The following is a 14,042-nucleotide window of genomic DNA, read 5'->3' as shown; positions in this document are numbered from 1 at the left end:
TTTTTTTTTTTTTTGAGACAGAGTCTTGCTCTGTCGCCCAGACTGGAGTTCTGTGGAGCCATCTCCACTCACTACAACCTCTGCCTCCTGGGTTCAAGCAATTCTCCTGCCTCAAGCCTCCCGAGTGGCTGGGATTACAGGCACACACCACCACACCCCGCTAATTTTTGTATCTCTTTTGTTTTTCACTAAATGGATCCTTGAAGTGGACCCAGAATGACTTAGCTATGGATGTAAAAACTGCTTTTGAGTAGCTGTGTCTATTAGTCCTGGGGTTCCTGCTTCCTGAGTTTCTTCTATGACCTCTAGGATAACTCAGCTTTGTGGAACTGAGGTGTGATAGGCAGCATAATGACCCCCTCCCCAATGATATCTATGTGCTAACTAACCAAGGAATGTGGACAGCCCCCTGAAAATGGAAAAGGCAAGGGAAGGGATTCTCTTCAAGAGCTTCCAGAAGGAATGCAGCCCTACTCACCCATTTGGTACTTCTGATTTCCAGAACTCTTAAATAATAAATTTGGCTGGGTGCAGTGGCTCACACCTGTAATTCCCAGTACTTTGAGATGCCAAGGCAGGTGGATGGCTTGAGCTCAGGAGTTGGAGACCAGCCTGCACAACATGGTGAAATCCTGTCTCTAAAAAAAATATGAAAATTAACCATGTGTGAAAGTGTGTGCCTGTAGTCTCATCTACCAGGGAGGCTGAGGTGGCAGGATTGCCTGAGCACAGGAGATTGAGACTGCAGTGAGTCATTAGTGTCCCACTGCATTCCAGCCAGGGGGACAGAGTGAGACCCCATCTCAAAAATAATAATACATTTATGTTGTTTAAGCCTCTAAATTTGTGGTAATTTGATACAGCAAATTATCACAGAATAGGACAGTAATACATGGGGGGAGTCAAGCTCAGTCTGTGCCTGACAAAACTCTGAGAGGTCAGAAAGGTATCCTTTCAGTAATTGTCTTCTTGAACTCCGAGCTCAAGTGATGCGCCTGCCTCAACCCCTCAACCTGTGCCTAGCCAGTAACCGTCTTCTTTTTTCTTTTCTTTTTTTTGAGACGGAGTCTAAAACAGTGGCCGGACTTCAGATTCACTGCAAGCAGAACAAACACAACACAGAGATTAGGACAATTCCTCCCTGCCTCAGCCTCCCGAGTACTGGGATACAGGCGCCCGCGCATTCGCCCGGCAGTTTTTTGTATTTTTAATAGAGACGGGTTTCACCGGCGTTAGCCAGGATGGTCTCTATCTCCTGACCTCGTGATCCTGCCCATCCTCCGGCCTCCCAAAGTGCTGGGATTACAGGCTTGAGCCACCACACCCGGCCGTAACTGTCTTCTTTAATGTACTTGTACTTTAAAATTTAAAAAATAAATAAAAACTTTTATGTAATCCCAGCACTTTGGAGGCCGAGACGGGCGATCACGAGGTCAGGAGGATCGAGACCATCCTGGCTAACACGGTGAACCCCGTCTCTACAAAATAGTACAAAAAACTGGCCGGGCGAGTGGCGGGCCTGTAGTCCCCTACCGGGAGGCTGAGGCAGGAGAATGGCGCAAACCCGGGAGGCGGAGCTTGCAGTGAGCTGAGATCCGCCACTGCACTCCGCCCAGGCGTACAGAGCGAGACTCGTCTCAAAAAAAAAAAAAAAAAAAAAAAAAAAAAAAAAAAAACTTTTAAGTTCAACTATATTTTCACATTGATTTTTTTTCTCTGTGTGTGTGTGTGTGTGTGTGTGTACTACACTTTTAAGTTTTTAATTATGTTTAGGGTTAAGATTAGGGTTATGGTGGAATATTTTGATATACAGTGACTTTAAACTTTTATGGGCTGGGCACAGTGGCTCATGCCTGTAATCCTAACACTTTGGGAGGCCAAGGCAGGCAGATCACCTGAGGTCGGGAGTTCAAGACCAGCCTGACCAACATGGAGAAACCCCCGTCTGTACTAAAAATACAAAATTAGCCGGGTGTGGTGGTGCATGCCTGTAATCCCAGCTACTCGGGAGGCTGAGGCAGGAGAATTGCTTGAACCTGGGAGGCAGAGGCTGAGGTGAGCCAAGAGTGAGCCATTGTGCTTCAGCCTGGGCAACAAGAGTGAAACTGGGTCTCAAAAAACAAAACAAAACAAAACAAACAAAACAAAACAAAACAAAACACACACACACACACACACACATCTTGAATGTATTCAGATCTGTTAATCTAATCATTTATGTTTTCTGCTTTTGGTGTTTTGCTTTGAAGGGTCTCACCCATGCCAAGAGCATATAAATATTCACATAAATGTTTATGACTTTTATCTTTTAGAGTAAATACTTCACTGATTTAAAAATAACATTCCTAGGCCAGGCGCAGTGGCTCACACCTGTAATCCCAGCACTTTGGGAAGCCGAGGCAGGCGGATCATGAGGTCAGGAGTTTGAGACCAGCCTGACCAACATGGAGAAACCCCGTCTCTACTAAAAATACAAAAATTAGCTGGGTGTGGTGGTGTGTGCCTGTAATCCCAGCTACTCAGGAGGTTGAAGCAGGAGAATTACTTGGACCTGGGAGGTCGAGGTTGCAGTGAGCTGAGATTGTGCCATTGCACTCCAGTCTGGGTGACAGAGTGAGACTCTGTCTCAAAAATATATATATATCAATCAATAAAATAACATTCTTTGTCCAAAACAATGTTTTCTTATTCTAAAACTCTAATTTTTTTTTTTTTTTAAGATGGGGTCTCGCTCCATCACCAGGCCGCATTGCAGTGGCATGATCATATATCATAGCTCACTGCAGCCTCACTCCTGGGCTCAAGCCTTTTGCCACAGCCTTCCAAGCAATTAGAACTATACGCACGTGCCACCATGCCCAGCTTAAATTTGTTTACTAGTAATATGAGAAATGTTAAAAAAAAAAAAATCAGACAAATTAAATTTTTCAGAGTTTTTATGAGCAAAGAATGATTCATGAACAGGACAGCACTCAGAACCAGAAGAGATTCAGAGAGTTCCACATTGTGGGCAGAGAATATTCACAGATAGAGAAGGGAAGTGAGATACTGAAACAGCTTGATTGGTTACAGCTCAGTGTTTGCCTTATTTGGACATGGTTGGCTCAATTAGCAGCCTATGATTAGCTGAAGCTGGGCAGCTGTGATGGCTGAGACAGCTATATGTTACAAGAATATACTCATAAGCTTTCGATTTGTTTACATACCAAATTGGATTGTTGTTCAGTCTTGAGGGACTCAAGGTACAGCAGCAGCCTTAGGCCAAATTTAATTTAGCAGAACTCTTATTTTCTTTTCTTTTTTTTTTTTTTTGAGATGGGGTCTTTCTGTGTCACCCAGGCTAGAGTGCAGCAATCTCGGCTCACTACAACCTCCACCTCCTGGGTTCAAGCAATTCTCCTGCCTCAGCCTCCTGAGTAACTGGGATTATAGGCACCTGCCACCACGCCTGGCTAATTTTTGTGTTTTTATAAGCAGAGACGGGGTTTCACCATCTTGGCCAGGCTTGTCTTGAACTCCGGGCCTTGTGATCCACCCACCTTGGCCTCCCAAAGTGCTGGGATTACAGGATTGAGCCACCTCGCCTGGCCCTTTCTTTTTTAATGTGTTTGCCTAAATCTTCCTATTTTTGTGTAATTTATTCCATGTAACAAACTACTCCAACATTTAGTAGTTTGAAAATACAACTAGGTTATTAGGTTTCATGACTTTGAGGGTCAGGAATTTGGAGCAAAGCTCTGCTGAACAATTCTTCTGCTCCAGGTGAAGTTGATTGTGGTCTTCAGCTGGTGGCTGGTCTAATTTGTAGGGCCCGAGATAACTTCATTCACATGCCTCTGCCTTGACAGTCTTGACTGTAAAGACATGCTCCTCTTCCTTTCCCTGCAGTCTCAAGGACTCTCTACAGTAGGGTATTAGACTTCTAACATAGTGACTCAAGTTTCAAGAGGCCAAACTGGAAGCTACAAGTCTTATTAAAGGCTAGAGCCAAAAATAGCATAGTATCACTTACGTTTGCCATGCTTTGTTGGTCAAAGGAATCACAGGCCAGCCTAGATTCAAAGATGGGAAGAGAACAGAACCTACTTCATGAGTGTTAAAGAATGTGTGGCCATTTTTAATTTCTATCATACCTACTTTTTAACTTCTTGGTGGTTGTTGTTGTTGTTGTTTTGAGACAGTCTCGCTCGCTGTGTCACCTAGCTGGAGTTTTTTTTTTTTATTAGGTTTTATTAGGTTTCATGACTTTGAGAGCCAGGAATTTGGAGCAAAGCTCTGCTGAATAATTCTTCTGCTCCAGGTGAAGTTGATTGTGGTATTCAGCTGGTGGCTGGTCTAATTTGTAGGGCCCAAGATAACTTCATTCACATGTTGTGATCTTGACTCACTGCAACCTCCACCTCCCAGGTTCAAGTGATTCTCCTGCCTAAGTTTCCTCAGTAGCTGGGATTACAGGCATGCGCCACCACACCTGGCTAATTTTTGTATTTTTAGTAGAGACAGGGTTTCACCATGTTGGCCAGGGTAGTCTCGAACTCCTGATCTCAGGTGATCTGCGCCTGTCTCAGCCTCCCAAATTGCTGGGATTACAGGTGTGAGCCACCGTGCCCAGCCTCTTTAATTTCCTTTTAAAATTTAATTTGTTTTGTTTTGTTTGAGACAGGGTCTCACTCAGTCACCCAGGCTGGAGTGCAATGGCATACTCACAGCTCACTGCAGCCTCAACCTCCTGGGCTCAGGTGATCCTCTCACCTCAGCCTCCCTGGTAGCTGGGACTACAGGTGCATGCCACCACGTCTGGCTAGTTTCTTATATTTTTTGTAGAGATTGGGTTTCGACATGTTGCACAGGCTGGTTTCAAACTCCTGGGCTCAAGTGGTCCACCCGCCTCAGTCTCCTAAAGGGCTGGGATTACAGGCGTGAGCCACTGCCCCTGGCTGTTTTGTTTTTTAAACTTTGTGAGCGGTGTCGTACATATGAAACTGTGCATAAGACATACACAAAATGTAAGTTTAAGGAATTTATAAAGTGAGAAACTATATAATTGGCATCTAGAAATAGAACTTTGCCCGCATCCCAGAAACCCATACCCAAATACCTTCCCTCTTAGAAATAACCACTATTCCGACTTCGTGGCATTATCTCGTTACTCTTAATGGTTTTAATGCCTGAATATATCCCTAAATAGTATTTGAACAGTCTTGACTACTAGAAAGTTCTTCCTTATATTAAGATTTAATCCATTACCCTAAAATTTTCTCATTAGTACTTTCTTTAACCCATGGGCTTATAAACAATAAATTTAGCATTATTTTCACCCAGAAGAACCACAACTATTTCTTGCATTACATGGTTTCAATTGAATTTCACTATTTTGTTTGGTCAATTTGTATATCTTTCTGGAAAAATATGATTCCCCAGTACACAACAAAGTATTCTATCTCTGATTTACTATATAAGCATAGGACTGCAAAATCCCATCTCTCATTCTAAATCCCAGATGTCTATTGATGAGGTCAAACAATCAATTAATGCTAAGCTTATAAGAGACTAAAATATCTTATATAAGACAGTACCTGGGGCTCAATTTAGGGCTACTGAAAAAATAAATGGGAATGGTTTCCTTATAAAAGGATGAGTTTGGTCCTCTTGTCTCTCTCATTCTCTCATTGCCCTTCCACCATGGAATGTAACACCAAGAAAACCCTTTCAAAATGCCAGTCCTTTGATCTTGGACTTCCTAGTCTCCAGAACTGTGAGGCAATAAATTTATGCTCTTTATAAATTACTCAGTTTGTGGTGTTCTGTTATAGCAGTGTAAAATGAATTATGGCAACAAATAAAATTTGCATATATTTGAAGTGTATATTTGATTTTTTTTTTTTTTGAGACAGGATTTCCCTCTTGTTGTCCAGGCTAGAGTACAATGGCACAGTCTCAGCTCATTGCAGCCTCCACCTCCTGGGTTCAAGTGATTCTCCTGCCTCAGCTTCCCAAGTAGCTGGGATTATAGATGTCTGCCACCACACCCGGCTAAGTTTTGTATTTTTAGTAGAGATGAGGTTTCACCATGTTGACCAGGTTGATCTCGAACTCCCGACCTCAGGTGATACACACAACTCAGCCTCCCAAAGTGCTGGGATTACAGGTGTGAGCCACTGCACCTGGCCATTTTTTTTTTTTATTAGGGTGTTACTCTGAGGCTCCTGCTGCAGTGTGGTGGCACAATTATGGCCACCATGCCTTGACCTCCTGGACTGAAGGGATCCTCCTACCTCAGCCTCCCATGTAGTTGGGACCATAGGTACACGCCATCGCGCCCGGCTAATTTTGTTATTTTTTTGTAGAGATCGGTGAGGGGGCCTCACTTTGTTGTCCGGGCTGGTCTTCTGGGCTCAAGCCATCTGCCAGCCTTGGCCTCCCAAGGTGTTGGAATTATAGGTGTGAGCCACCCAGCCCAGCCATGTGATGTTTTGATGTATGTATACACTGTGAGATGATTACTGCAATCAAGCCAATTAACACATCCATAACCTCACAATTTGCATGTGTGTATTTGAGATCCACTTTCTTAGCAAATTTCTGTTTTTTATTTTAATTTAACTTTTAAGTTCATGGGTTATATGTGCAGGTTTGTTATATAGGTAAATTTGTGTCATGGGCTTTGTTTTACAGGTTATTTCATCACCAGGTATTAAATCTAGTACCCATTAGTTATTTTTGCTGACCCTCTCCCTCCTCCCATTCTCCACCCTCTGATAAGCCCCAGTGTGTGCTGTTCCCCTCCATGGGTCCATGTGTTCTCATCATTCAGCTCCCATTATAAGTGAGAACATACGGTATTTGGTTTTCTGTTCCCGTGCAAATTTCAAGCATAAAATACATTACTATGAACTATAATCAGCATGTTGTACATTAAGTCTCCAGAACTTATTCCACTTATAACCGAAAGTTTGTGCATTTTGACCAGTATCTTCCCATTTCCCCCACTTCCCAAGTGCTGGAAACACATTTCTACTCTCTGTTTCTATGAGAAACTTCTAGATTCCACGTATAAGTGAGATCATGCAGTATTTGTCTTTTTGTGTCTGGCTTATTTCACTTAGCATAATGTCATCCAGGTTCATCCATGTTGTTAAATCCATGCCAGTTGCAAACAGCAAGATTTATTTCTTTTTAAAAAACTGAATAATAGGGAGGGATTGCATTGGGGAGTTATACATGATATAAATGATGAATTGATGGGTGCTGACGAGTTGATGGGTGCAGCACACCAACATGGCATAAGTATACATATGTAACAAACCTGCACGTTATGCACATGTACCCTAGAACTTAAAGTATAATAAAAAAAATAAAATAAAATAAAAGAAAAAAAACTGAATAATATTCCACAGTATGTGTGTGTGTGTACATATATATTTGCGTTCATTATCCGTTCATCCATTGATGAAAAGTAGATTATCCCTATATCTTGACTATTGTGAATAAAGCTGCAATGAACATGAACATGTATCTTCAGGATAGTGATTTTGTTGCTAGATCACATGGTAATTCTATTCCTAATTTTGTGAGGAGCCTTCCTACCGTTTTGCACAATGGCTCTACTAATTTACATTACCATCAGCAGCATACAAAAGTTCCCTTTTCTCCACATTCTCGCCAATGCTTTCATATTTTGGGCCATTCTGTATGGTTTACTGTACCATATGACAGTAATGCTGTGCAGTATGTGCTATAGTCATTTTTGCATCTACTGGTACCAGTTCTTCCGAAATAGCAGCGGCGCCCTTTCTGTTTAGAGTCGCCTTCTGGTGGTAGGAATTCTGGTTGCTACCGTCTGTAACCTGCAAGCCTCTAGCAGCTCTTTGCAGCGACGCCGAGCGCCGGGCGCGGTGGCGCGTGCCTGTAGTCCCAGCTACTCGGGAGGCTGAGGCTTGAGGATCCCTTGAGTTCAGGAGTTCTGGGCTGCAGTGCGCTATGCCGATCGGGTGTCCGCACTAAGTTCGGCATCAATATGGTGACCTCCCGGGAGCGGGGGACCACCAGGTTGCCTAAGGAGGGGTGAACCGGCCCAGGTCGGAAACGGAGCAGGTCAAAACTCCCGTGCTGATCAGTAGTGGGATCGCGCCTGTGAATAGCCACTGCACTCCAGCCTGGGCAACATAGTGAGACCCTGCCTCTTTTGAGTTCTCACCTTATAAAGTATCCTTTCTTCCCATGCATCTATCCTAAGACAAAAAAAATGCATAACTTACATTCTTACAAGATTATTTTCCTCACTACACTGTGAATCCCCCCTCCCACCCCACTCCCGTTGGGAATCTTATTTTTATTTTTATCTTATTTCACCATTATCTAGCTAAACACTTGCATATTCATGTTGCCAAGTGTTTGTGGAGCACCAGTTGTATACCAGGTACTGCGCTGCGTCTCAGGGGTACCGAGACCGAGGTTTGATGAGAATACTGTAATCAACTGCAGAATGCTCCTTCGGAGAGCACGACCCATCAAAATAGGAACTCCGTTTTGAGAGTTCGCCTTGATAGTTGAGGATAATCTTAGAAGGACCGAAGCGGTTCTGTTTCGTTACATTTCAAAATCTTATGTCAAAGTAAGCGCGCAGGGAGGGGTCCTTGCTCTTCTGCACTGAGCCCTACAGCCCCCCTGTGGGGAAATACTCCTGTTAATTGTCTCGAAAATTGTTTCGACCAGCAGGGGTCACTATGAAGGCTGGCTTGAGCCCCAAACACAAGTGGGCAAGGTAACCAGACCGGTCCGTGAGGGTTCCAGGAAGGAATGCAGTTTCAAGAGAACAGTTTGGATCTTTATTCGAATTGTTTTGGTATAATGAAAAGAGTCAACTACAACTTGACAACAGAAATCTTCAGAAAAGCGACACAAATACGTTCGCCTCAAGGAATATTGGGTCTTCTGCGCGGCCGTAGATCTCCGACAAGTGCGCCTGCGCGGAAGAGGAGCGGTGTCGAGTCCGGCTGGGCAGTAGAGGAAATTGCGGTAGTGACCCTCGGACCTCGCTATGAAGACCCGCTTTAGCACCATTGACCTCCGCGCCGTGCTCGCGGAGCTGAACGCTAGGTACAGTCCCCTAAGTGACCAGGCTCGTGCGGGGAGTGCAGGAGGCAGAGGCCGGGGTCCCATGGCGCAAACAGACCAGCTTGATGTGTTTCCTTATTTCTTAGTGCGTCTGTGGACCTGTCTAGGCCTGAGTGGGCAGGCGTGTGGTGTCTTTCCTTTGGCCCTTAGGATACCCCTGGGGGTCCCAGGCACCTCGTGCCCCATCCCCCGCGTCCTCCCAGCTCTCTGGCTTGCCCCGCTAGCGCTACGCTCTTGCATTGTTGGCCTGGGTTGTCCGGGTTGGGCAGGAAACGTTTGGTAAAACGTGAGACGCCAGAGTGGTTGTTTGCTGCAGAGGTTTCTAGACTGGAGGCTTGGTTTCTTGAACACCTCTCGCCCCTCACCCAAAAGAAAGAGAGCATCGCCGTTTTAGCTGGGTTGAGCAGATTTGGACTGAGATCTGGATTCTAGTCTGGATTCTGTTATTCAGCCGTGTGAGCTCTGTCATGTTTTCGAGGCCCTCTTATCTTTTTTTTCTCCCTTGTAATAAATTAATTGGATTATATTTCACTGTATTTCTCTCCCAAAATTGGGTCATTTGGAAGACGCAAGCTATAGTGTGTTGTTCCTAGAGCTGATAGACCACTTTTGTTTTAAAATCGTTACCCTTAAGTTTTGAACTGAATGCCCAAATGGCTTTCAGACTCTGCTCCCCGGCTGACTCCGTATCCTTAGAGACTGAGATCCGCTCTTTCGAAGCTTTTATTAAATTATGTGTAGTTTTATGTTTCAAACAATAGTGTGGTATGTTACATGTTTCCTTTATCTTTGCAGCTTGCTAGGAATGAGAGTAAACAATGTTTATGATGTGGATAATAAGACATACCTTATTCGTCTTCAAAAGTAAGAACATTTTATAGGCTTATTTTCTCTTTGGCGATTAAGTATGAGATGACTGATTTTTTTTTACCTGCATTTTAAGTCTGTTTCACAGTTAGCTTTGGCATATACCCTAAAGAAAAATTTGACTTTTTTCTTCTACAGACCAGACTTTAAAGCTACACTTTTACTTGAATCTGGCATACGAATTCATACAACAGAATTTGAGTGGCCTAAGAATATGATGCCGTCTAGTTTTGCCATGAAGGTAAACTTGTTACACTTGAAGCTAAATTTTAAGAGATTGCTCACTAACAATTGAGTTTTTAATTGGGGTTTCCTTCACTGTTATGAATAAAGTGCAGATAAAATGAAGGTAAAGGGAGTGGTTGACAGATAATGGGTTGAATAAAGTGAATATTTATTAGTTGACTTCTCCCCATTACCTTTCACATCCTGTTCTGCTCCAGATCTTGTTTCCACAGTCACTATTAGAGTTCAAGCTTTTATCACATTCAGCCTTACAGTTCCTTAACTGTAGTCCACTTCTCCGCATCAACACAATTCTAAATTAGACCAACGTTAATGTTTGTTTTTGTTTGTTTGAGACGGAGTCTCGTTCTGTCACCCAGGCTGGAGTGCGGTGGCACAGTCTTGGCTCACTGCAACCTTGCCTCCCAGGTTCAAGTGATTCTCCTGCCTCAGCCTCCTGAGTAGCTGGGATTACAGGCGCGTGCCAGCAGGTCTGGCTAATTTCTGTATTTTTAGTAGAGATGGGGTTTCACCATGTTGGCCAGTCTGATCTCGAACTCCTGACCTCAGGTGATCCGCCCACCTCAGCCTCCTGAAGTGCTGGGATTACAGGCATGAGCCACCACGCCTGACCCAACATTAATTTTTTTAAAGTATAATTTTCATTAGTTATCTCATCTTTTATAGTTTCCTAATTTCTAAATCTGTATTCTATAGCCTAACATTCTTGGCTTTCTGTGTTCTTCCTCCTCCCTGCCCCACCTTTTTTTCCTAGTCTTATCTTCCAGAGCTTACTTTTGTGAATCGTATTCCTCTACCCAGTCAGTGTTTTTTTTTTTTTGAACACTCACTGACATTAATATGTTACTAAGTCTTTTACTTTCCTCTTTTGTTTTACTATTAAAACAGATTTTACATGTGTGGGCATGCTACCCATTCTTTTATTGATGTAACATATAGATTGAAAATTCATGTGGTACACAAGACTTTCGAGTCACATATACTTAACTTTGAATTAATGGCTTTGTCAGAAAGTAATTTTAAAACCTGAAAAAGTTAATTAACCTCTTGGAACTTGGTTTCTTTAAATGTAAAATGTGGATTGTACCTCCCTCATGAAATTATTGGATTAATTGAAATGACATATAAAACACCTAAAACAGTCCGGGCACGGTGGCTCATGCCTGTAATCCCAACACTTTGGGAGGCTGAGGCAGGTGGATCAGTTGAGGTCAAAAGTTCAAGGCCAGCCCAGCCAACATGGTGAAACCCTGTCTCTACTAAAAATACAACATTAGCCAGGCGTGGTGGCACACACCTGTAATTCCAGCTACTTGGGAGGCTGGGGCAGGAGAACCACTTGAACCTGGGAGGTAGAGGTTGCAGTGAGCCAAGGTCACAGTGTTTCACTCCAGCCTGGGCGACAGAGTGAGACTCTGTCTAAAAAAAAAAAAAAAAAAAACTGAAACAATATCTGATACATATTAGAATTCCATACTTGTTCATTTCCTTCTTGCTCTGCTCCTTACTTTGGAAATGTATCTGTTATGGCATTGAGTTATTTCATTAGAGGCTTTACAGAGAAGAGCTTTACCCCCCCAGCAATTTATAGAGTCTGTTTTGGATTACAAATTAGGTAAGTGTTCCCATATCACAAAGGCTTTCACAAAATTCTCAGATTATTAAAGTTTAATTTATTTAATAGTAACCCAAAATAGTTCTTTTGGGACCTGTGCTTAATAATAATGACAATAATAATGCTACATGTTGTGTAGCACTTTTAAAGGCAGATGAATACTATGTATTTCATTTAAGTTGTTTAACAATTCAGTGGAATGTGAAGAACAAATACAATTTCAGTTTTATGGTTGAGGTAACAGGCCAGTGAGATAGGACACTGGGATTGTGTAAACATCTCCAAATCAGGCTACACTAATAGGAGGTCAGTCATTTTTAAAAATACTTAGAATTCTATGGGTTAGGTGTACATGTCAATCTAAATGTATAGAAAGATTTCCTCAATGAAGCAGACAATGTTAAGCACTTTATAAATAAAACAAAGAGCTGTTACTGTTGCATGGCACAGGTAGAGTTATGTCCATTATGTGGTAAATCCCAGTGGTTGTTCCAGTATTCACATTTGGGGATGACAGCTATAGCTTTGTGGCACACAGCAGAAGGTTGATTTCACCAAGCTGTTGATAGGGAAATGAAACAAGCTTTAAATATGTACTATGTGTCCATCTGTACTCTCCATGATAAATAATCCCCTTTTTATTGTTCCTTTATGTGAACTTCTGTCCTTTCAATGATGTCTTTTGTCTTTATTTTTCTTGAATAAAATTATTACTGAGGGACTCTGGAAGAACTGATTGTGATTTTCCTTTAGGGATTTAAAGATATCCCTACATGTAGGTTACTGTTTAATCAAATCAGTATAGGTCATTCTCAAAACTACTGAGTTGAGGAGCAGTTTGTTTATTCTAGGAAGTTATTCTGCCTAAGTGTATAAGTACATAAAATGAGAATTTCAGTTAATTTGAACTATAAGGTCTGGAGAAGAACTCTTCTTAGTTATGAAAATGTTAGTATTTAATAATGAATTTATGTGTTTCTTTTTTTTTTCAACCTTTGTCAAAGAGTGGATTTTTTCTTTTTTTTTTTAAAGGTGGTTTTAGATTAACTTATGTAAAATTTGTTTTGTAGTTAAGTCCTTTTTTCTTTTTCTTTTTATTTTTTTGAGACGGAGTCTCGCTCAGTCACCAGGCTGGAGTGCAGTGGCATGGTCTTGGCTCACTACAACCTCAGTCTCCTGGGTTCAAGTGATTCTCCTGCCTCAACCTGCCAAGTAGCTGAGATTACAGGCACGTGCCATCATGCCTGGCTAATTTTTGTATTTTTAGTAGAGATGGAGTTTCACCATGTTGGCCAGGCTGGTCTTGAACTCCTGGCCTCGTGATCCACCCGCCTTGGTCTCCCAAAGTGCTGGAATTACAGGTGTGAACCACCATGCCCAGACTGTTTTTGAGTCTTGAAGAAAGCGTTCTTTCTTACTGGTCTTGACTAAGGGGTCTTTTATATTAAAAAATTAGAAACAATTGTAAGATATTTTAGAGGCTACAGAGTAGTCTTGTTACCAGTCCATGTCATACTTAAATATTTGTACAAAAAGACGGTACATGTAATCTAAAAGAATCGGTATTGCCAAGTAAATTGTATTTGGGTTTGACATGCTGATATTATTTTAATTGTTAATAAGAAAAAGAACCTTATGTCCAGGGATAGGAGGAAGGGGATTTAATAAAGAATGAGAGTTATTACATTGGATTGAAATAGGTTAATCAAAAGCTTAGAGACGATACCAGGAAAATTCTCTTTGGGTTTTATTAGTAAAGATTGTAGGAATAAACTGGGCACAGTGGCAGGGCACTTGTAATCCTAGCTGCTTGGGAGGCTAAGGTGGGAGGATTGCTTGAGTCCAGGAGTTTGAGCCCTGCCTGTGCAACAGAGCGAGACTCTGTCCCTTTTTTTTTTTTTTTTTTTGAGACAGAGTCTCGCTCTGTTGCACAGGCTGGAGTGCAATGGCGCCATCTCGGCTCACTACAATCTCCGCCTCTTGAGTTCAAGCGATTCTTCTTCCTCAGCCTCCTGAGTAGTTGGGATTATAAGTATGTGCCAGCATGCCCAGCTAATTTTTGTATTTGTAGTAGAAATGGGGTTTCACCATATTGGCCAGGCTAGTCTTGAACTCCTGACCTCAAGTGATCCACCCACCTCGGCCTCCCAGAGTGTTGGGATTACAGGCCTGAGCCACTGCTCCCGGCCAAGACTCT

At 42.4% G+C, this 14,042-nt stretch overlaps 1 protein-coding gene across 1 annotated transcript in view; it reads left to right on the top strand.

The window, feature by feature from the left end:
• Nucleotides 1-8,723: 8,723 nt before the first annotated feature.
• Nucleotides 8,724-14,042, top strand: part of NEMF (nuclear export mediator factor) — a 73,115-nt gene continuing 67,796 nt past the window's right edge. Inside the window, 3 exon segments of the mRNA XM_017849465.1 lie at nucleotides 8,724-9,099; nucleotides 9,913-9,981; nucleotides 10,123-10,225. Coding sequence (XP_017704954.1) covers nucleotides 9,041-9,099; nucleotides 9,913-9,981; nucleotides 10,123-10,225 — 231 coding nt within the window. The 5' untranslated portion in view covers nucleotides 8,724-9,040.

This window comes from Rhinopithecus bieti, unplaced genomic scaffold (genome assembly GCF_001698545.2).
Source record: "Rhinopithecus bieti isolate Rb0 unplaced genomic scaffold, ASM169854v2 scaffold_29928, whole genome shotgun sequence".
Taxonomy (NCBI): Eukaryota; Metazoa; Chordata; class Mammalia; order Primates; family Cercopithecidae; genus Rhinopithecus; species Rhinopithecus bieti.
The sequence above is the reverse complement of the archived record's forward strand: the minus strand, read 5'-3'. Positions and strand labels throughout refer to the sequence as shown.